This window comes from Haliaeetus albicilla, chromosome Z (assembly GCF_947461875.1).
Source record: "Haliaeetus albicilla chromosome Z, bHalAlb1.1, whole genome shotgun sequence".
NCBI classification, from domain to species: Eukaryota; Metazoa; Chordata; class Aves; order Accipitriformes; family Accipitridae; genus Haliaeetus; species Haliaeetus albicilla.
The window spans coordinates 26,023,949-26,048,427 of record NC_091516.1 but is presented as its reverse complement, the minus strand read 5'-3'; the positions used below and the strand labels follow the sequence as shown (position 1 = coordinate 26,048,427).

The following is a 24,479-nucleotide window of genomic DNA, read 5'->3' as shown; positions in this document are numbered from 1 at the left end:
AAATGCTACTGAAAGATAAAAGGAAATCAAAACTCCAGTTGCTTCTTTTTTTTTTTTTTCATTTTCAGGCCATTCCTAGGCCCAGTGGAGGTATTCTTCCTACAGAAACCAAGAGTCATCTCATTTGCCAGGGAGTAACAGACTACCAAAGTTATCTCACACCCCTTTAGATTACCCAAAGTATCTGCTGCTTCCACTGGATAATGACCACTGGAGAGAATTGGTCACTTAATGTTTTACGGCTTTTTAATATAATTGCTTAATTACATTATTTAATAAAACTGGTGGTTATTCTTGTTGTGAGCAGAGCATTACCAGTCTGGGAGAGAGAAAGAGACAGGCCTATCTATGCTTCTAGATACGAGACCTAGATTGTCCAGATTTAAATGGCTGTAGGGTGACCAGTAACCAAGCACAAATTCAGAGACTAGCAAGAAAATCTTCACAACAATGTGTACATTTCAGAGAAGACAAATAAACTATTCATAAACACCCTGCTGCATATTTTCAATAACTTTAAAATTATATTTTTAAAACATTGTTAGAAGCTGGCATAAGACTTCTGAAAAATAGCAAGCATTTGTGAATGGTTATGTTAACCAATCAAAGCTGTTCATCTATCAAAAGACCTTTCAGTCTTACAGATGCTAGCTGATATTTTCACACGCCATTAGCAGCCAAGATCAACTCCTACCCACCCCTAATGCCCATACACATGGTGCATGGAGCAAGTGAAACATGAGCTTTGAGTTTGGCTGTTGTAGTATCCCAGTTTGGGGTAGTTGACGATCTGACACCAAACACATGAAGCTGCCTTGGTCTTTGTAGGAGTGAGGAAGACCATATCCTATGCAAGCTAGACTAATGATTTTTTGTGCTTGAAAGATTAAGCTGATACTTTCAGGTAGACAATGTTGTTGGTAAGTTTCTTGTCCAACTTGTTGACAAACATGGGCAAATGCAAGCTATCTCACATGTGACTTGTTTCTTTAACTCTCCCAGCACTGTGTTGGTTTAAGGCAGTGTTTCCTCACCAGGAATACCCCTAGTGCCATGCCCTCTGGCTACCTGCTCTTCTCAACAGGCCCATGGCTTCATTGCCAAGCTATGACACAGAGCTATTTCTGCAGCTCTACACCACCCAGGGAATCCCCTTAAACCAGATTTCGTGTCCAAATCCATTAGTCCTTGAAAAAGGCTCCAGCTCAGTAGTGTCACTCTCTAAACCACTGGTGTAATGATAACATATCAGAAGAATCTGACATCTAGAGTCCTATTTACCAGACATTAAGTTACGTGATTTTAATGTGGGAAATACATTTATCAAAAAACAAGCTTATAACATACCATTGCCAAATGTGAGCCACACAAACCAGAACCTTACTAAGTAAGGGTTTTCATGTAGGCAGTGATGAAGTTGCAACCCAAAGTCCAAGGGCAATCAAAAGAGACTTCATGGCCTTGGGACAACTGGTTGAGCAATCAGGAGCACAAGTAGTGTTCTTCTTTATCCAGTTGCAGGGAATGATGAGGGAAGAAACAGGATGACCCAACAGATCAATAACTGCCTCTGAGACTGGTGTCACCAGCAAAACTTTGAGGGTTTTGATCACGGGTCAGTCTACATGATACCAGGCCAGCTGGTGACAGACAGGGTACACGTGTCTCAAAAGGGGAAAAGGATCTTTGCACAGGAGTTAGCAGGGCTCACTGAAAGAGCTTTAAACTAGATTTGAAAGGAGAAAGGGATACATCTAGGCTTACTACAGAAAAGCCTGGGGGCAGCATGCCAGTGTTTGAGGAACAGTGTGCTAGTGAGGTCCTCTGGTCTGCTCCCCAATGTGCTGAGTACACTAAAGCACATTTGAAATGTCCCTGTACTAATGCACGCAGCCATCTCAGTGGAGGCAAGGGATGGAGATCCATCTGGCAGCAAAGACACAGGGGTTGTTAATGTGTTAGAAACCACAGAAGCACCTGAGAACACTCACATAGGAATTAGGGCTTCTCCCCCCAAAAAGGTGGCAGGATCAATAGCCCAACTGAAGTGCATCTACACCGATGCACGCAGCATGGGCAATGAACAGGAGGAGCTGGAAGCCATTGTGCAGCAGGAAAACTATGATATAGTTGCTATCACAGAAGCACGATGGGGTGACTCACAGAACTGATGTGCTGCAATGGATGGCTATAAACTCTTCAGAAGGAATAGGCAAGGAAGGAGGGGCAGGGGGGCTGATAGCCCCAAGGCACCCCACTGGACCTGTTGTTTGTGAACAGAGAAGGACTTGTGCGTGATGTGATGGTTGGAGGCCGTCTTGGGCCTAGCGATCACAAAATGGTAAGAGTTTTTGATTCTTGGAAAGTAAAGGGAGGGGGGGATCAGCAGAACTGCCACCTTGGACGTCTGGAGGGCAGACTGTGGCCTTTTTAGGGGCCTGGTTGACAGAGTCCCATAGGAGGCAGTCCTGAAGGGCAAAAGAGTCCAGGAAGGCTGGACAATCTTCAAGAAGGAAATCTTAAAGGTGCAGGAGCAAGCTGTCCCCATGTGCTGAAACTCAAGCCAGCAGGCAAGAAGACTGGCCTGGCTGAACAGAGAGCTTTGGCTGGAACTCAGGAAAAAAAAGAGTTTCTGACCTTTGGAAGAAGGGACAGGCAACTCAGGAGGACTACAAGGATGTTGTGAGGTTAAACGGGGAGAAAATTAGAAGGGAAGGTCAAAGCCCAACGAGAACTTTATTTGGCTACTGCAGTAAAAGACAATAAAAAATGTTTCTATAAATATATTAACAACAAAAGGAGAGCTAAGGAGAATCTCCATCCTTTATTGGATGTGTGAGGAAACATAGTGACAAAGGGTGAGGAAAAGGCTGAGGTACTTAATGCCTTCTTTGCCTCAGTCTTTAACAGTAAGACTGGTTGTTCTCAAGGCACCCAGCCCCCTGAGCTGGAAGACAGGGACGAGGAGCAGAATGAAGTCCCCATAGTCCAAGGGGAAATTGTTAGTGACCTGCTACACCACTTAGACACACACATGTCTATGGGGCTGGATGGCATCCACCCAAGGGTACTGAGGGAGCTGGCAGAAGTGTTCACCAAGCCACTTTCCATCATTTATCAGCAGTCCTGGCTAACCAGGGAAGTCGCAGTTGACTGGAGGTTAGCAAATGTGACACCCATCTACAAGAATGGCTAGAAGTAGGATCTGGGGAACTACAGGCCTGGCAGCCTGACTTTGTGCTGGGGAAGGTTATGGAGCAGATCATGCACATACAGGACAACGAGGCAATCAGGCCCAGTCAGCATGGGTTTATGAAAGGCAGGTCCTGCTTAACTAACCTGATCTTCTACGACAAGGTGACCCACTCAGTGGATGAGGAGAAGGCTGTGGTTGTTGTCTACCTAGAATTTAGTAAAGCCTTTGACACTGTTTCCCACAGCATTCTCCTGGAGAAACTGGCTGCTCATGGCTTGGACACACATATCCTTCACTGGGTTAAAAACTGGCTGGGTGGCCAGGCCCAAAGAGTTGTGGTGAATGGAGTTAAATCCAGTTGGTGGCCTGGTGTTTTTCACACCCTGGAAGTGGTGTTTTCTAGGGCTCAGTATTGGGCCCAGTTGTGTTTAATATCTTTATCAGTGATCTGGATGAGGGGATCAAGTGCACCCTCAGGAAGTTTGCAGACAACACCAAAATGGGTGGGAGTATTGATCTGCTCGAGGGTAAAAAGGCTCTACAGAGGGATCTGAACAGGCTGGATCGATGGGCCGAGGCCAACTATATGAGATTCAACAAGGCCAAGTGCTGGGTCCTGCATGTGGGTCGCAACAGCCCCATGCAGCACTACAGGCTTGGGGAAGAGTGGCTGGAAAGCTGCCTGGCGGAAAAGGACCTGGGGGTGTTGTCTGACAGCCAACTGAATGTGAGCCAGCAGTGTGCCCAGGTGGCCAAGAAGGCCAATAGCAGCCTGGCCGGTATCAGAAACAGTGTGGCCAGCAGGAGCAGGGAAGTGATTGTCACCCTGTATTCGGCATTGGCGGGACCCCACCTTGAATACTGTGTTCAGTTTTGGGTCCCTCACTACAAGAAAGCCATTGAAGTGCTGGAGCACATCCAAGGAAGAGCAACAAAGCTGGTGAAGGGTCCAGAGAACAAGTCTTATGAGGAGCAGCTAAAAGAACTGGGGTTGTTTAGTGTGGAGAAAAGGAGGCTGAGGGGAGACCTTATTGCTCTCTACAGCTACCTGAAAGGAGGTTGTAGCAAGGTGGGTGTTGGTCTTTTTTCCCAAGAAACGAGTGATAGGATGAGAGGAAACAGCCTCAGGTTGTGCCAGGGGAGGTTTAGATTGACTATTAGGAAAAATGTCTTCACCAAAAGGGTTGTCAAGCATTGGAACAGGCTGCCCAGGGAAGTGGTTGAGTAACCATCCCTAGAGATATTGAAAAAATGTGTAGATGTGGCGCTTAGGGACATGGTTTAGTGGTGGACTTGGCAGTGTTATGTTTATGGTTCGACTTGATGATCTTAAGAGTTCTGGAAAAGACAATCTAGCCATAAATACATGACCAAATCTTCAACAGATTGGTGGATATAAAGTCTGAAAGAGGCGTTGGCACTCACTCGCATAGGTAAGCATTAGTCTTACATGAGCTGAAATGGTTAGATTAATCTGAATGCTTTTTGCCTTGTAGCCCCTGCTTGGAAGTTGTTTGAAGTCAGAGAAGTGTTTAGTTTAGCACCAGGAAGGGAGAGAAGCAAACCAGCTACAATTAATAGTTAGTCTAACAGCGAGTGGAAGTGTCTCCCCCAGCAGTTGCAGAACAGGTATGATAGTAAAAGGCCTGTGTCCTCAAGAATCTCAAACCATGTTTAAATATCATAGGAACCACAGGGTCAATACCATAACCTTTATCATTGCTTTGTACATAAAGCACTGCTGTAGTTAGAGAAAATATCGGAGGTCGGATTTGGAAATTAAGATAGTTATGGAAAAGTGAAGTAAAAACATACAGTTTTTAGCAGCAAGTTTAAAGTGTTTGTCTTTTTACTGTATGGTCACTACAACCATTCTAGATGGTTCATTTACTTCCCACATGCAGCAATTCAGCTCACAGCTATAATTAAAGATTTCTTAAATGTAATATTAAAATTGCATTAGGAATTTTTTGGTGTTTCATGTGTTAAACCCAAACAAATTGCCAGGTATCTGAACTCTGCTAGCCTTGAGCAAGACCTAAAAAAATCTCTTTGGGATTTTGGGGAAGGTAGCTGGAAAAAGTATTGAATTCTGCAGCCTAGATCATGGTTATTGGATTTTTTTTTTCCCCCTAGCACAAATTGAGGTCCACACAATGTTGCTTCCAGTTGAAAGACATGTAAAATCAGGAATATACCTGTATAGTTTCAGAGATGGAGATGTACAAAGGAGGAGAGGGAATTTCTCACAGAAGTCAGGGAGGTGTCATTACTTCTCCCAGCCTCAAACTCTTCATTATCAAAGCTTCTCATTAGTCATCAGCTCTGCAGCACTCTGTTTTCTGCTGGCTCTGAAAAGCAAGGAATGGAGCTGTGAACGTAAAATGGAGTCTAAGCAGAAACTTCAGGCCTGTGCTGGGATACATAGAGAAAAGTAGATTGACATTTTGTGTTACAGTTGGTTGCTTTCCTGGGGTTGTATATTGTGAGTCAAACTTACACATGCTTTAAAATGTAAATGGCTCTAAAGCAGGAGTAACAGCAGGCAAAAAGCAAAATCAGGCTTTAAATTTCTATTAAAATAACACTCAGAATTGTCACCAAACCATGATTAGCATAGCAGACAAAGAACTTAAAAAGATAGTGCCTCTGCTCAACAACTGACAGACTTGACGTCCGTCTGTCCTAGATATAAAGCTATGCACAATTACTATGATCTGCAGCTCCTAGTGTTCCAAACATTGCCAAGTGGTCTGACAGCACTAACAGGATGCATGCCATGGGAATGATAACCTTTGACATTATTTTCTTATAACAAGCCCAACTCAGACCTTTAGCGAAACTCTGCAAAGGGTTGAGGGGCAAGAAGGAAGGAGAGGGATAGATGTTTTCTCCTATGGACTCATAATGTAAGAGTCTGCCACTGAATGTGAAATGTAGATTTCCATTTTGCAGTATTAAGAAAGAAGAACCAGGATCAACAAATTTAAAAAGTGAATGATAAACTGATAAAATTCTCCAAAGCAGAATACTTTAATCATAGACAACAAAGACTGCATTTCAGAAGTCCTTAAAAGTTACATGCATTTGCATGACCTCTTTATATACTAATTATCAAAGCAGTACACTTGTGAGAATGTTCTAGGCAAATATCTAGCCATACTTATATACATCCATGGCAATGGTGAACGTCTTGTGGATGGGGTAGTTCTGTCTTTTTTAGAAAACAACACCTGCCTTTGAGAACACCAAAGCTCTTCATTGCTGTTGCATTGCTATAGTGCATTTCAGTAATTACAAATCTGGCCGTTGCTTTATTATCAGAGTGTGTCCACTTTAGTGGAACTAGGATTCAGGCCAGTTAGGAAGAATATCACACCACCTACTATACAGTATTTTAAGCACTTAGAGCATCCTCTAAGTGATGTAGAACTTCTAGTAATAAAAGGGAAAGATAGTGGCCTATATAGGACAACTTAGATCAGTTAGATGCCTAAAGTTGTTTCTAACTGTCTCACTTTTTTCCTTCAAACAAATCAGTTATTGGGGGGTCGCTTTTAAGTCAGGGGATGAAGAAATTCATCCACAAGGTCTATTACCAGCATTACTGGTCCAGCTATCTGTGTAGACTTGGCTTATTGTTTAATTTCCTGTTGCTTCAGGTTACTGGTCAGAATCTACTACATAGCTCTATGGAGATAGTGTGAAGTCTGCTTAGTTAATTAATTACTTCTGTGCTTTGGTGTGAGGTTAGTATAGTTTTAGTTCTAAAAATCACCATCACTATTAAATAATTTGCAAAACACTTTGTTATGACTTTCTGCATATTTGTGTATATCCTTCCTCTGCCAAAATCTGCTGTAACCCTACGCTCACTCAGGAATTAGTTTGAGTGTAAATATCCCCCTGGAGCACCAACACTTCTGAACAGACACAGCCACTGTGTGAGACAGAGCAAGAAGGATGTTCTGCACCAAGTGTCTGATACACCTGACAGCGTAGAAATGCTTTGTGTCTCCTGCTAATGATCTGTCAGCATTTCCACTTACAGTGCCTTTGACTCATCTGTCATCATCTGTTCTGAGATGAAGAGGCTCTCACCAAAAGGTGTTTTTATTGTTTGATAAGGTGAAATGACATTTGGCTGCTTTTGAGTTACCGGGGAATCCTAAATGTACCTCTGAGGGTAAATTTGCTCCTAATAGAGGATATAAGTATATTTTCTTAAAAGGTATTCCATGGTGCAGTCACAAAATGGCATTTTTTGTTTAAACAAAACTTGCAAGCTGCCATGTTTTTCAATGCATCTTTGTGCTTTTTGGGAAAAAAAAAATCCCACGTAAAAAGACTATCACTAGTTATAGCTTCTATTACTGTAGATGTGTCTTAGCCAACTTTATTTCGGCAAACTTTTTTCTCCCTTCTAAATGCACATAATCCTCAGATTTATTCCATTCACATAAGCTGGCTCATTTCAAGCTATATAAATGAATGTCTTCAGTAGAAGCTTTATGATTTACAGCCAAATGCTGTTGCAGTGAAGCAGCAGCTTCTCTGTCTTAACAATCACCAGCCAGCAGTAGTCAGGTTTTCTGTTTCTATCATAACTCTGCTCCTTCAGAGACAGAGAAGTAAACCAGTCTTCCTGGTCCTTCTGCTGAGGTTTTCAGCAAGGCTCACTGGTATTTTCTATGACTCAGGGGAAAATGTCCCCATATGCAGGGCACAGTAGATACCATGTGCTCTGAGGACTGCATTAACTTGGTTTGCTCTTACCTAAACAAGCTCTGAGAAGTAAATGGGGAACTGATTCAGGTCTTGCTGTGGGCAGGGGAGAACTTGGCATGGCTGTGCAGGGTACACATGGGCACTCACTGCTGACCATGGACATGGGGTGGCTGAATCCCAAGATTAATGACCTCTGCCCAAAGGCTGTTAATACTCATGAGAGGGGGGAAGTATTTGGGTAATACTTGCTGTCACTACTAGTAGAGTCTGATTCTGATGCCCCAAAAGTGTATTTCGCTCTTAGCCCTTTTTGTCAACCAGTGTCTATGCTTAATAACCATATGTGTTTTAAATTCCTGAAGTAGAGAAATATTGCCAGGATGTCAATGCGAATGTGATCTTGGATTTAATTCCTTAATGTTTTAGGATGGTGTGTTTAAGCCTATTTTTTAAGTGGCTGCAAAATCTCTTAGCAGGTGATACAGTGTCAGAGTTGCATACAGAAACTATTCACAAAAGTACGCTGGCTACTGGAGGTTTAGCTTCTACTAGCTGTCCAGCTAGTGTTCCTGGGCAATCTATATTTTATTTTATCCATGAATAGGAGCTTTTTGGCAGGCAGAAAAAAATGTAAAATCCAGAGGGCTGGTCTTTTTTGTCAAATCTATTATCAGGTAAACCCAGGTTAGTATATTAATGAAGAAATTATTTGTACTAATACAAAAATCAGAAATTTACATAAATACAACTGGAAGCTCAATAAAATAATTTTTTCAGTATTCTGTTAACACCTTTATGACCACAAAAATGGTCAGAGGGCTTGAACAACTCTACTATGAAGAAAGGCAGAGAGAGTTGGGGTTGTTCAGCTTGGAGAAGAGAAGGCTCTGGGGAGACCTTATTGTGACCTCTCAATATATAAAGGACACTTATAAGAAAGATGAGAGACTTTTTACTATCATCTGTAATGACAAGACAAGGGGCAATAGTTTTAAATGGAAAGAGGGTGGATTTAGATTGGACATGACAAAGAAAAATTTTATGATGAGGGCAATGAGACACTGGAACAGGTTTCCCAAAGTTGTGGTTACCCCATCACTGGAAGTGTTCAAGGTCAGGTTGGATGGGGCTTTGAGGAACCTGATATAGTAAGATGTCCCTGTCCATGGCAGGCAGGTTGAACTAGATGAGCTTTAAGGGTCCCTTCCAACCCAAACCATTCTCTGCTTCTATGATTCTATGATATAGAAGCCGTTCAGTTTCTCATTGTGCATCTTTGTAGCTGCCACTTTTAAGACAACTCTACTGGGCAACTTTCTGTCCTTCAAATCCTTCTTTGGTGTGATAGTAAATGTAAGAACTCAATCTTCTACCATCCTGCTGAGTCTTTAAAAATACCTGCATTTAAGGGAATTCTGTGGGGAGGGAGGACTGAATTCGCTGTTTGCTTTGTCTTTAGAAAAATTGAGGGGTTGGTTCTGTGTAAAATTTAAAAATACAAATGATGTGTTTAATCTAAAAAGCATGAGGGAGTTGGTTTTACAAGCAAGAATGAAAAAGAATGTTCTTGCACGTTTGTGTTATTGGCTTGTAAAGTAGTTATGTGTTTCAGAAATCACATCCAGTTATCACAGATTACTGGTCATAGGTTGACACAAAATGGGAATGTGCTAAAACAAGATGAATTCTCATTCAAGATCAATGTTCTCTTAGTTAGGACATGACAAAACAAAATAAAAATAGTTTAAGCCATGTGTCATCATTTCTCCTTTTTTGTCCCTCAATTTTCTTTAGACAATTGTCTTCCGTGGTTGAAGCATTTTGATATACTAAGCAAACAACAGAAACTTAAAGTAATATAGAATTAGAGCTTTATATTTGCAAATAAGATGTAAATGTAAAAGAAATATTGGTGTAGGGCAGTCTGAAGTATTTACAGGATGAGAGTAACTCAAAGTCTCACATCTTCTAGTCTTGCTAAGCAACATTTAAGAAAACCACAGTATAAGGGGCATTTTAGACTCCTATTTTGTTGGTGTCATTCTGGATGAGACTGGATCAAGATCCTAAAGCAGCATAAATGAGCAAGTCATAATAATTTACATAACAGCTGAACCTCGTTTAGGAAAGCTGCATATTCCTCATTTGACAAACTGAAGTTATTACCATTTCTTTCCTTCTGATTTAGTATTTGATATGTGTATACAAAATATTTATATTTCCAACGCTGATTTCACAGTATAGAAAACTAAAGGCCAAAAAATAGTAGGGAGAAAATGAGTAAAACAGCAAGGGTGGCTTACCATCTAAGCTACTGATGAGACATCTTGATGACAGGCAATGAAACTGCAGCCTAACAAATCAAGTTTAGCTGCACTGAAGCACTGGAAATGCTGTGTTTTCGGTATCTGGGCCCAGTTTTCCTGGACTCTGCATGATTCTGTGTTATGATTTATCAACACCAGCCATTCATATTTGTCTTAGTCAAGTCAAGTGGGATATACATGCTGCCTTAAATTTGGGGGTAGCTTTACATACTCTTTGTATATAAATGAGAAAGTTATTGAATTTTCAATAGCAGTTTCAGACAAAAACAAAGGGATTATGAAAAAGCTGGGGAAGTCTATCCAGCAGGTGAGCAGGCATTGATTTCATGGTGTGCTAATAGAGGAATTGCTCCAGGGATAAATAAATGAACGTTAGCCCCAAGAAATTTTATTTTCTTTAATGATAAGAGGAGACATCAGCTAAACTTCAATATTTACTTTGTGCTGCAGGAGGGAAGTTTTTCTCTGAAACTTGTCCTGTATCTGTAAAGCTCTGTGTGTGCTTGTGATTTTGCAGAATAGAAATAGATCAGTTTGCATTGCTCCATGAATAGAGAGAATATTCAGGGACAGTTCTGCCCATGCACACCATGATCACAAGGACATCAGTTTTCAACCCTTCAGCTCAACAAGAGCAACAGTCTGCTCCTTGTCACCAGCTTACATTACACCAACCTCACATTCCTATTCTGTCTCTGAAAGGCAAATATATTCTTACAAAACAGCCCGGTACCTCCTCTGACATGCTCAATGATTCCTAGCAACAGCTCACACTAAGTGGGTACGTGCAAGGTCCTGGGGCATTTTGCGCTCGCAGTCAGCTTATCTCACTCTGCAATCATCAGTACCTTTCAAATGTTGCTTTTCTATCTGGGTTAGCAGAAGTGAGCTCAGTACCATTCGTATACAAATCAGTGGCAGTTCCAGATGTTTCCCAGAAGACATTTATGGCCCCATGTGGACCGCTGAGGTAATTTTTAACTTCTGGGAGAGGCACCCTGGCATAGAGTTCACAGCAGTACTAGCATATACACAGATGAAGGAGCGCAATTTGAAGGCAGTAGGAAAGAAAATCTGCTTTCTTCTCCAAGACACATGGGTTCAACTACTTTTGTTAACTCTGTGATTCTTTCCTAAATTGCTGTTATTTAGTCTTTGAAAATTATGGGCCTCTGCTGGTACCTGCAGCTGCTAACCAACCCACTGGATCAAGGGCTTTGAAGTGCTAACGTTGCAGACAGCCAAATGTCAGCTGCCTGGAAGCTTCCCACATGGAAGGATTTAGGAGTACCCCTGACTGTCAGGAAGTTTTTATTTCGATGAGAAGGCCTTTCAAGGCAAAAATGTACTTCTCTTTCAGCTGTGGAAAAAAGAGCCAACAGGTGCAGAACTTCTCACTCCCACCTCTGCTCTCATGCAAGAGAGTTTAAGCATTGAATCATGCACAATTAACACAAACACATAACCTTGGGTGGTAATTTTTTCTCCTGGATGAAAAATGAACACAATTCTATCTTCCAAGTAATTTTTAATGTAGGAAAGATAGAAAGTTCACTCTCTAGATTTTATTTGTATTTTTAATGTGCATATTAGAGCAAAAAAAATCTAGGGTGAAGTGACTTAAAATCTATGGAGTTGAGTAGAAATTTGGCTGTTCTTTGAGCTCAGTAGTTCAGTTGAACACCCAGCATCTTACAACTGGACATCCTGAGCACTAACCCAATGCAAGTTGCTAGCTGTCAGGAATTAAAAATGCATTTTCCGTGGGTTAGCTCAAAAGATTTTTCCATTAATGAAAAATTATTCCCTCACTGTTTAAAGGTAGTCCTATACAGAGTAACTGTGTACAGTTACAGACTATGTGAGTTAAAAAGCTCATTCCTTCCACTGTTCTTCAGAGCAGACAGAATGATTATTAATTAAAATTTTAAATATCAGAGCAATGCATGCAGTGTAAGAATAGACAAATGACTTCACAGATAAATATGCTCTCAACAGCAGGTGCAGTTTTTGCAAGATGACATCTATGACTAAGGAGTTTTTCATCACAGGAACCATCTTCACAGCACAAACAGTTTCTCCATCTAAGCTTTCCTTGCCCTTTTTCTGGCTGCCTCCACCCACGTCTAAAAATAGGATGTCTCTTTCCCAGTCCATTTGTTTGTGGAATACATTAAAGAGAATTCAGAAGGCTGAAGGAGGGCTGAATTTAATTATTTTCATATATTTTAGTCATTGTGTTTCATTTCTGAAAACTGTACCTGCCTCATTTGGCAGAAAAGCTGTGTTTAGTTTTCTCCAAATGAACATTGCCATGCTATGTGCACTTCAGTTTGGGGCTGAAGGGGAAGGACATGAGAAGAAAACCAGTTCATTACACAGTTGTTGCACGTTGCAGTATTTTCCATTGAGGAGCCCTCTTCACTTGGCAGTTTCAGACAGTATTAGATACTGCCATATTTGGAAGATGGAATCCTTAAGCACTGATTATTTTTACACTTTGAACTGTTATTTGTTTGACAAGGTTGGGGTTTTATTGGATGGAGTCTTTTGAATTCTGGTTTGGCAATGAATAGAGGCTGCTTTCACAAACTCTTTGCAAAGTGCAGTTGGAAAGACTTACACCATGCCTTGTCGCATTTCTGGTTAAAATAGCACTTAAGTTTTTCTGAGGGTTTTCTGGTGGCACTGTCTGTGGTAGCAAGCAAAACTGCTTTATTAATATTTGTGATCTAAAATCCTCCCTCTGGAAGCTTTTTTCTTTCACCTTCTCCTGTCAGAACTTTACCAAGAGCACCGATTTGTCACAATGAAACAACATAGCTAGCAGCTCTTCTAATTCATCAAAATCCATTTGCAAGCTTCTGTTTTGATTGGAACAGCAACCAAAACCTCACAGCTGATTCAGCAAGTGAAACTTTTAGCCTTTGTGAACTGCTGGAACTCTTGAAATAGTTACATCAAGTACTCTTAAAATTACAAAAAAGTGAAAGATACAGAATTGGCACAAGGCTGCTGGAAATACTTCACCTTGTCTAGGTGTTGGGCATTTGAAAGTTTGATTTTTTTGTATCCTAAGAAAGCTGATGCTTTAAAGCCTTCTGCTTCTTTGAGTAGAAGGCATTCAGGCATTAAAGTTAAATTGCTAGGCACTGAGTTTCTTGCTGACTCTCCATGGCACGGAAAACTGGTACAGGTGAGCATGAAACATCCAGGAATGACTGTCTCAGTTACCTTCAAAGTTTACATACATGCATGTGGTATTACAATAACAGAAATAACCCTTCTCTGATTCTTTACATGTTTTAACATTATGTCATATAAGAGGACTGGGCTGAATTAAGGCACATGGACAAAGTGCAATCAGAGGCAGTTTTACTCCCTGGCACTCTGCAGTTCTGGTCCATGCTCCTTGTGGTAAGGCAGTGTTATTCATGACGGTCATTTGCTGCTTCTGTAATAAAGCAGTGAACAGATTCAGTGAACAAATTAGATATGGTCATTATTGTTTCAGGCAAGGAGATTTTTGCGCTTTGTGCAAAAGCAAGGAAGAATTACAAAAGAAGCAGCTCCTGTTAGGATGTGACTCTCAGGAATTAGTCTGTGAAGAAAAACAAAGTTTGTGCTATAATTGCAACCATTCTGTTTGTACCTTGCAGTGAGCCACCTCTATGGATTTGGACTGATGGATGCTGAAGCAATGGTGATAGAAGCAGAAAAGTGGACAACGGTCCCTCCACAGCATGTGTGTGTGGAGAACACGGATCGGCAAATCAAGTAATACCTGCTGCCCAAACTCTTGCTGGCATAAACTTATGGAAAGATATTGGGTATAATTTACCCCTCCCTTGCCTTGTGTATAATGCGTCATTTTGAAAGCTATACTAGGGGTGTCTGTCACATTCACAGATGTCAGGTCATTTACCTGTAAACATTGTTCCGTGTAGTGCTTGGAGAAAGGCCATAGTTTAAAGAACGCCCCAGACGTTGAAGGTGTAAAACAAGCCAGGCTGGATAATGATTGATTCTGGTATAGATGATGCACCAAAGAAAAAGAATGTTTGGTGGTATGCACTGCAGTCACCTTTGTAAGATGCATGCATAATTATCAGTCCAGGATCTAACAGGCAAATACTATTTTCATTAAAATACTGCATGATATTGTCTCTCTCAGACAGCCTCAGGAGAGTCGCTAGCTCAGAGGCTGACTAAACTGCTTTCTGCTTGCTAGGACAGCATCTATAGAACCAAGCTTTAGAGCAAAATTCTGTATGTGCACTCTGTGGATACAGAGACAACATCAATCAGAAGGCACACTTCCAAAGCACTAATATTACTGTTTGATAAATATTCTTGACAGGCTTAATCCATAACTGGTATAGACTGCAAGGATGTCGTGCCAATTTAAACCAGCTGAGTCAGATGCCGTTTGGTACAGTTAACATGTAATACTTGCTATTACATAAGCAAAGGCTGTGGCTATGCCAGGCATTTCCTGGGGCTTAACAACCAGCTGTGATCCCATGACAATCCCAACAATTTTCAGCTGGCCACTAATCCACAAAAATGCTCTGTCCCAAAGGCTTATTCCTATTACAGGTTTTTCACTGTCCTTTTTTAGCATGTGTACATGCTTAACAGAAAGCCAGGTAGGTGCCATTAGCTGCAGTAAAATAATTACCCTGTGGTGATAGTTTCAGCTGTGAAGTGTTAAAACTAATAGTTATAGGCTACTGACTTCTCAGAAACAATTGTCCAACACTGTAATTCATTACTAAGCAAAAAAAGAAGTTGTCTTATTTTGCAGAAAAAGCAAGAATGCTGATATTGTTTTATATGCTTATATTATAGAACAATACGACCTGACAGCGTTGTCCGTTCAATTTACAAAGCCACTGGCTGTTCAGATAATCCTAACCACCATGTGATCTACTTGGAGCATGTTGTTGTGCGCATCACTATTACTCACCCTCGACGTGGAGACTTGGCAATTTACCTAACCTCTCCTTCTGGAACTAGGTCACAGCTCTTGGCCAACAGGTATAGTATGACAACACAACTTCATAGTCCAGTCAGCATGCAGAGCTTGCACTGAGATTGCAGCATCAGCAAAGAACAGTCAAGTCATTACAGTAGCTTCGCTGACAGACACAGGCTGGTTATTTTTTCTGAAAGAGTTGGGGAGAGTGAAGTGCAAATGAACTCAAAGATGACAATCTCTGTCTTTATCAGTAGAAGAGTAGGCTGTAAATCTGTTGAAGGACATCGTCTCCAAAACAAAGATTAGTCAATTTCAATAGTCTTTTGTGGCTCACCAATTAATAGATGGCTGGAAAATGTGAAGAAAATAGTAACAGGCTCAGTGTTACAGAAGGAAGCTGAATGGAAGTGTATTTCTACATATTTTTCATTTTTCTCCTTTCTTATCCTTTGTTCACTAGTAATAAAAATCAGACAGAATAGCAGTTCGCTACTACTATTTTCTTTAAGCTTTGTGAATATGGTTATGACTCCTGATGTTACCAATTTCCATATCCTTTTTTTCCCCATACATATTGAAGTAGTATGCTTAACCCATGAAAGTCTCCTAGTAGGACAACTCTGAGAAGTTGCACTAGTACTTTGAAATTAAGGGGTCCATTTGTAAACAGCCTATTAAAATTTTTAAAAGTCAGCCATTTCCTTCATTGCAGAGATCTGTGATAGATACTTGCTTTTGAATGTCCAGCCACTCTAACAACCACCACTAAGAAAGATCAGTCCTTTTTCTCATCCTGTCACCTCTGTGTTATGTTCTTGGAGAAACTGTGACACTGCATCAAATTGTCCCTTTCTCTCCAGACTGGACTCAAAAAGTATCTCTTTATACAATGCAGCATTGCCAACATTAGTACAATTTCAGTCCCTTGAGGTGAGGTGCATCATTAGTATTTGTCCTCAGCAAACTGAAAAACTTCCCAGTGATATTTCTATTTCTCCAGTCTACTAGCAGAAATTTTCTTGGAAGAAAACATTGGCAGTCCTTCTCAGATAAATCTTGCTAAATCAGTGATCAAGAGCAACTGCCTCCTACCAGAGATGGTTAAAGCACTAAGAAACCCCAGGAACCTTCTCAAACTCTACCACATTTCCAAATGTGCAGATAAGTTACAGTTACAATAAGAAATGCTTCTATACTTCTCCAACTGACTAGAAAATCTTCTTCCTGCTGAGACCATACTATGATAGGGAAAATTTTTTCCTTGGTGACTAGCAGATTTATATTACTGCCATTCTGCTGTACAAAAAGCATGGCTCCCACAAAAAAGTTGATGTTAGCCGATGTAATGTATCTCAGAAACAGCAAAAGCTGCCATGTGTCAAACCTATGTTGTGAGAACTCTTCTGCTATCACACTCAAGTCTTCACAAGTTTATATCCCTAGTCCTACTCTGCAGGGCTTTTAATGAATTGGGAATGGCCTGCTTTCCAGACTGCCTTGTCATCTACATTCCCCAAGACAGATCTGCTCATAGAGTCACTATCTAGGCCTGGAGACTTGTGTGTCTTCCTGTCCCTCAGTGGCAGAAGGACTTGTCTTTCTTCTTGAACGTAAGGACCTGTTTTGGAGACAGGTGGAGCTCAAATGGACTTGGTTCTGATTGAAGTGTGAACCCACATTTTCGTTAGAAATTAGGTTAATTTAAAAGAAAAGGTTTACTGAAAATACTCTTCAAGCTGTAGACATTAATTCATCAGATGGAGAGAAAGTTGTCCTGGAATTTTGGAGCCCTCTAGAATATCTCCTGTGTTTCATTAGGAGTGTTGTCAGTTCATTACTGATAAAGCATATGGGCCCACACATCTATGCATCTCCCTGCAACACTGAACAAATTATTTGTCCCCTGCTAACCAGTGCAGAAGCAGACTTCTACCCTCTAAGCAGTTATGAAACAGGCTTGTGTTTTTCTGTTTCAAGAAATCCTTCTTTAGTTTTCTATTCCATTTTCATGCAGCAGTTCTTCCCTGCTTCAAAATGAAAAAAATTAAAAGTCCTCCAGCTAGGTATCCAAACAAAATAATCTCGTGTAAACCCAGTGGTCTTAACACAGCTAACTTTTGGCTCTAGGCTTTCATGTCTTGCAGCTGACTCACAGCAAGTGGGAGATAAAGACATTCCAGTATTCACAGTTCACCACTGGTGATGACTGGTATGTGGAATAGGTACAAAGTTTAATTCAATCAGTCTCTTTGTAACCCCTGCACCTTAGAAAGTAATTGTTTTTTGTACCTGTGGTAGACAGAGAGAACGCATATGTGTGTATTAAAATAAGGTGATGTTCAGCTGTTTCTTATCCTATAGTATCAGAAGGCTAACCAGAAAACAAAGAAACTTGAAAAGCCTTTTAATGTTTTGCCACTTTCCAAAAAACAGGTTATTCATGACAGACCAAATACTCATACCAGAAATTCCCTTCCCATGCAAGCTTCAGAGATATACTGAAACTGTAAGTCACATATGGCTGAAACAAACAAGTCTGGGCTACTAATATTAAGAAATAAATGTATTTTGCAAACTCTAGGTCTGAAATGCCTAGAGTCTTCACAAGGCCTTTCTTAAGGTAAAGTGATGGATATGGGCACAGTACTTTTCAAAATGGTATTTCAAGGCTTGTTTTATTTGGTCTGGCTGGAAGAAGTCTTACAGCTTAGTGGTCTTGCAATTAGTAGTATACTGAGTGTTATTGAGTCTATATGTTTTAGCATCATGTTATAAAATGAAACTTGGAGCAGGAGTGTTGTTACTCACTAATATGAGAATTTAGTTGCAAGGCATTTGATTTTTAAAGTATTATTGATGAGGACATCAGAATAAATGCATTCAAGTACAAGTAGCATGCAGGGATGGATTGGCAGCAAGTGATCTGGCAGTTTTTTCTATAGGCAAAGGTCCCACAGGCTGTTTTACATTGCTGCTACCTGACTGAGATGCTTTTCTCAGACATACAAGACCTTTTAATGCACACGTACATGATTAATAGCAGCAATACCAGCTGTTTTTACTGAACCCAAGGAAAACCTCATTGCTTTACCATTACTCATCTGGGTTTAATTTGAACCAGTTTGCTGGTAAAACGTCTTAAAGTGCAAAAGGTATGTTTTACACATGTGCACTTCTCCACCAATTCTGGAAGAAGAGTCATTGTGTAGTTTCTGGTGCATTGATGAGTAGGTCCCTCAAGGCAATATCTGGCCTTTTTTCTGCATATTTTATCCTTAATGTTGGCATCCCATAAAATGACTTCAGTAAGAAAACTTGTTAGTCAGAGGCGATGTGGATTCCTTTGCAGGCATTTGGTGGATTACACTGTCACTGGCTTGAGCCTCATGTGCATTCTTCAAAAACTGCATTACAGGGAACATCTGCTTTGTTGTTTGGAAAGTACTAAACATGATTACATTGGATGTACTGCAGCAGAAGAAAATACAGGCTTGGAAAGCGCTAGCTGGTGCGAGGATGAGGCTACAGTTAAGTACAAAGGGGAACAGTATCCCCTTTTTAAAAACAATTGGCCATTGGATTTGGCAGCATGGGTTTCTGAGTGTTTTTGAGAGATACCAAGGTCAGTTCTAACAAACAGTACAGCAGGGCTGTGGAGGAGAACTTAAATACAAAGAGGATAGAAGAAGCAACCTTAGGGCTCGTTTGTCTCCCACTGAAGTCATGACTTTTTTAATTCTTGCCCTTTAAATTTAAAGCAGCTGCTGCCATTCGAACTGCGTAACTGAAATTTTTTAGCCACGTGGTGGCAAGTTTCCAGGCCACTAGCTTCCTATGCTTATATGGCACTAACATTAATAATACCTCTGTTCAGTAACAAAGGGAAGTATTTTCGTGACCATCTCTTTCCTATCATGAAACCTTAGATAATCAGTAAATTTTAATAACACCCTCCTCTGCAGGAAACTCTTAGATCAAAAATAAGGTATTCTCATCTAATCTTTCTTGCTAGTTTGCTTCATAAAAAGTCTTGATGATCAGAAGTAGAGCAAATGTTTTCTTTATAGGAGCATATTTTGATTTCTGGACCAGTCCATCTTACATCTTTATTGCAGTTTACACATTATACTCTTAATAACAAAAACATTTCGTGTATCCAGATATGATGAAAAGGATAGGACTAACCTTCACACTGAGTTTTACTGTCACAGTAACTGAAAAGGACTCTGTGGTGGTATTATTAAGTCCAGGATGAGCAAACAATAATCCTCTGCTTGTACTATGTCTACAGGATGAAGCAGTTCTTGGAAAACTGTTTCTCCCAACTCATACTTGCTATGTTTTATTTCATTCAGGTTGTCTATATCCTTTTTTCCTTTTTTTTTTTTTGGGGGGGGGGGCAGGGGGCAGAGTGAATAGACATCCCACTACCCTTCTACCAACTATTTGTTGAAGTGCAGTTGCAATGTCAACACCTCTAGAAAGATTTTTTTTTTGTTATACCCTGGCAGTATTAGCAGTAGATAGGGTCGGGAGCTCTGGGGATACTACAGACACAACATCCATTTAGAAAAAAAGTAATTTTTTTTTTTTTTTTTGCCAAAGGGGAAAAAATACTGTTGATTTGCTCAGCTCTGCAGAAAACACTAATGAGTTTTATGTGCAAAGGAGTGAATGAATGCATGTAAGTGACACTATCCTCCATGTAACTCTAAAATTGATCCTGTAACTTGCTCAAGGAAAGATGTGGAAGAAGAATGAAGTGCAATATATCTGAGATTTAGTGTGATGCATGCCTTTCTTTGATGACTGAGACTAGTAAAGAATTAATCAGGGATCTGTAGAGTAGGCATGTATTGGCTTTTAGATTTCAATACCTCAAGTTCAGTTTTAGTGGAAAATTAGAACCCGTCATTAAAAGTTTGACTTAATTTTCCATAGCCAAAGTGGGAGTGAAGACAAGTGGCTAAGGACATATTTAGGATCCAGCTAAATGTCTCAGCTTCTGAGGTCTGCATTGAACCAAATAGAAAAGAGAGGAGCTGTTTAAGACAGGCTGAGGAAGAATGCCTAGGATTTCTACTTCCTGCAGATACGTTTGCCCCAGCTACTATAGTGAGAATGAATTAATCTTTTCCCAGCCTTTTGAAAACTAGCGCCATCTCAATCTTACTACAATACTTACTACATTGAGTTTCACTTGGAATAAACTGGGTTGTTTGATGGACAGTCAGAGTCCCCTACTGCCCTTACCCTAATCAGATGTCCCTTTTCAAACCTAGGATGGGGTAGGAAGCCTGTATATGTGGCACCAGCTTCATTCATGCTTTTGCATTAGGATTTCTGCCTGTTTAGAGTGATGTTTCTGAAGGTTTACTGAAAATTCAGTAGGAAAGCACATGCAGCTTTTAAGAAGAGAGCTGTAAGTATCGCCACGCAGCTGGCTGACCAGTGTGGTGTGTGGAGCTCAGCAGCCCCACATGACTATAGGTCATGATGGAGTATTTCATGGGGGATATGCATAGTCTCTGGGGATAAGCTCTCCATATCTAAAGATGGTAGTTGCTGTACTATCCACTACTTCAGGCTGGCAGGCAGTGTACCTTATAGTTCATGCTACTCTTCTCCAGACAACATTATCATGACAGCTGAGATCTCCATTGCTTCATAAAATTAACTGTGATAACCAGATGTAAAATGGAAATTTAAAAAAAAAAGTGTACACATACATTTTAATATATCTTCTTTAGATCCACATCCAGAAGTTTTAAGTGATCTTCCCTGACACATGTAGGTGAGAAAGTTTCTGAAGTGCTCTCTGACCATTTTCTTTTTTCCTGAATACTTCAGTGCAGGTGGGCAGTAGGGTCTGACTGAAGCTTTGGTTAAGTCAGTTTGAGGTGTCTTACATCTCACAGGGTGCTGGTGGTTGCACCCTGTGGAGAAGAGCTGCTCTAAGGAGAATAGTTGACAAAAGCATTTTCAGGTGAGCAGCTTGGGAAGGCATTCTGTACTCTTTTCAAACTCTAAGCTCACTTGAAGTCTTGTGACCAATTAGACTAGTGAGCAAGGACTACTGGCCTGTCAGGCTGCCAATTTAGTAGGCTGGAGCACGTCATAAACAAAGACTGCTGCTACAGAGGAGAAAATAGCCTTCTCTTGCCAGCTACTCCACTGCAGCCACAGCCATCAGCCAGTGCAGGGCTTCCTGGCTCTCGATGTGGTAAGTTCAATATACAAGTATGGCTGTCCGTCAGGTGCAGTGGCACCTTCTGAGATGAAAAAAAGGTCTTGATATTAAAAAAGCTCTTTTTTAGGCATTTACCTTTTATTGTTTGTGATGGGTGATGGTGGTGTTACCAAGTGGATCCCCTGCCCCCACTGCCTTTTCACACATAAAACATAAAACAAATTCTTCTGAGCATTTAGGAACTTAGAGATTCTTTGCTAAAAAGCTGACACCCTTGCTTGTTTGTTTTTTTAAAGCTAGTAGATTTAACTGTGAGAAACTAGCCTTATGTTCCCACTTGTGGAATTCCAAGAAGGTGGCTAATTGTCTTCCTCTGGGTGTAAAATTTGATTACAGATGAGTATTTCTGCTTGAAGTTATATTCTTAAATAGAAAGGTGATGCAATTTCTAGGCTGAAGTGGTAGCTGTAGAAGAGGCCAAGACTCTGAATTTGTTTTAAGGGAATAATTATATTACTCTACAACCCATAACATACATATTCTTATATAGACCTGCATATGGCATGTGATGAGTATATCATAAAATTTCTCAGAGACAGAAGAGTCATTATTTTTAAATGTAATGCTATTCATTATAAGCAGCAGCCCATAATTAGTTTCTCTGGATGTAGTCAATCATGTAGTCACATCCACCCAAACTTCAATGTCCTGTTACTAAGATCAGTCACCTGAGTAATTGAATAACAGATCTGGCATTCTGTTGTGGTTATGTTAACAAATAAGTTATAAAGATTCAAATGCTGTTACTCACTTTGGTACTTAAAAGCTTGTTACATGTATGAATACAGACGTTGCAGATCTATATGATCATGGTCATAAAAATGATCAGATTATTCTAATAATCTTGTTTAACTATTTTAATCTATAATAACCTGTAATAGTCAACTAACAATTCATCAGACCATATACTAATAATTTACTAGTCCATGATAAACTGTGTTTAAGTGTGTCCTTGATATGAATTTTAACTTGCTACCAATCTGACAAATAAAAAATCAATTAACTATCTGGACTGGCTCCATGCTCCTTAAAAGATCCTATTCCATATGTATTTCTTTCTGAATAAGGAAGAGTACACCTGAACATTTGATCACTTCATTTATTCATTTAACACCACTGAAAAGGAAATCCATGTACTACCTCACAGGTTCTTTGATTTGAGAATTTAGTGAATAAGCAGAGCAACACAAAAATACTTGGACCATTGAGTATGTACAACATACACAAACAGAGCCTCAGAGTCAGTATCCTTCTACTTTTTTTTTTAACTGTTCTTTTGATCTCTGTAGCTTTTTGACTCATTTGCAGATTCTTTTGTAGAAACACAGTTTATACATTAAAACATTCCAATTTAAACCTTACTTTATAAAATTCAAACCATTCCCAAAGAAGTATTCTTTTCAAAAACTAGTTAATTTTCTATGAAAGAATATTACTGGATTTTCCCCATTTCCATGGATGGATATATGAAAACTTACAGTTTCAGCCATAGCGTATTTAAGGTAAAGGTGGTTTTATATACCTATGATAAAGTCATAAGGGATTTTTGTCTCTTCCTCCCAAAATTACTCAAAAGAATGATGCAATATTAAAATGGAAATCTGACAGCAATTTAAAATTCCAAAACATGACAAATAAACACCATTAAACAAAAAATACTATAGGAAATATTGGACTTATTACAGTAAAAATAAACAGCAACTTGTGTTTCTATGTATGTGAATGGAAGCCCAGTGAATACAGAATTTACAATATAATTCAAGAGTATTTACATAATACTATATAATTTAGTTGCTGCAATGGCAAAGAGAAATATTGCTGCTTTGATGGATCGACAGGGTGTTTAGAAAGTATTACATTAGTTATCAGCAAAACATGGTTTGACAATTTGACTAATTGTTGGAAATAACCTACATAATGACTTAAATTGAACATACCCACATGCAAACACTGGGTAATATCTGCGTAATAATTTCTACCCTTTCAGTAAATGAAATTTGTGCTACATGTTTGCGAGATTTGCTGTATTCAAACAACTGATTTAACAGTGTCATGAAACAGGCCAATTCTGCTGGCAGAATATATATGTATACACATATAGACATACACACACAGAGGTACAGAACTGCTTCAGAAGAAAATCTCACCCAATTATCAATGAAAATGAAGCCTAATTCTAAAAATTTTTTTTTATTTAATGTTATCAACACTAGTAAAAAAGAGTACTATTATAGGCATTCATTTAAAATGGAGAAAGGTTGCACAAATGAAAGCATGAAAATCAGCTTTGGACTGAGTCCTATAAAGTGCACCAGGCATGCAGGTCCACACAGGCCCTATTGCAGTAATAGCAGATATGCAGTATGCCTCTGACTGACCAAAGTTTTCAGCAAGAAGTACGGCATTTTGTTCGCATCCTGTGTGGCAATTTTTACCAGAAATTGACATATACTCAATTACTACAAAAGTATCCTGCTTTCCCAATGTTTGCTGAACTTCACAACCTTTTGAGAATAAAGCTTGAAATTAGCTTAGAAAATAACGGTAAAGAATCAAGTGAGTGCAAAGATATCACAATATTTAGTCTAGTACTAGATTTTTCTCTATTTTATGGAAAAGGGGTTTCAATCTATTGTATTTTCTACTGCAGACATCTTGTTTTGTGAAAAAATATTTAAACATAGCTATTACCAGTGGAATTTCCACACATAAAGACCAAATTAAAATAGTGATAAATATGTATACATACCTACATATGTATATATATGCTTATATATAAAATAGATATACATGAATATATTATATATATGCATGTATCTGTATAGAAATCTATACATACATATATATAGGTGTAAATATATAAGTATTTTTTAAAGCTGAGCTGTGCCATTTTATTAAAGGCAACAGTCTTGATTAGAATGCACCTCCCATCAATAGCTTTGGGGTACCAGGCAACACGCTGTGACCACTGAATAAAAGTGCAAATTCTCTTGTGTC

The 24,479-nt window shown here is 39.6% G+C and overlaps 1 protein-coding gene across 2 annotated transcripts in view; it reads left to right on the top strand.

Moving 5' to 3' along the window:
- PCSK5 (proprotein convertase subtilisin/kexin type 5) overlaps positions 1 to 24,479 on the top strand; it is a 264,696-nt gene that overhangs the window by 153,806 nt on the left and 86,411 nt on the right. For both annotated transcript variants that reach the window (XM_069775866.1, XM_069775865.1), the window contains exons 11-12: positions 13,911 to 14,028; positions 15,103 to 15,291. In XM_069775866.1, coding sequence (XP_069631967.1) covers positions 13,911 to 14,028; positions 15,103 to 15,291 — 307 coding nt within the window. The remainder of the gene's footprint in view (positions 1 to 13,910; positions 14,029 to 15,102; positions 15,292 to 24,479) is intronic.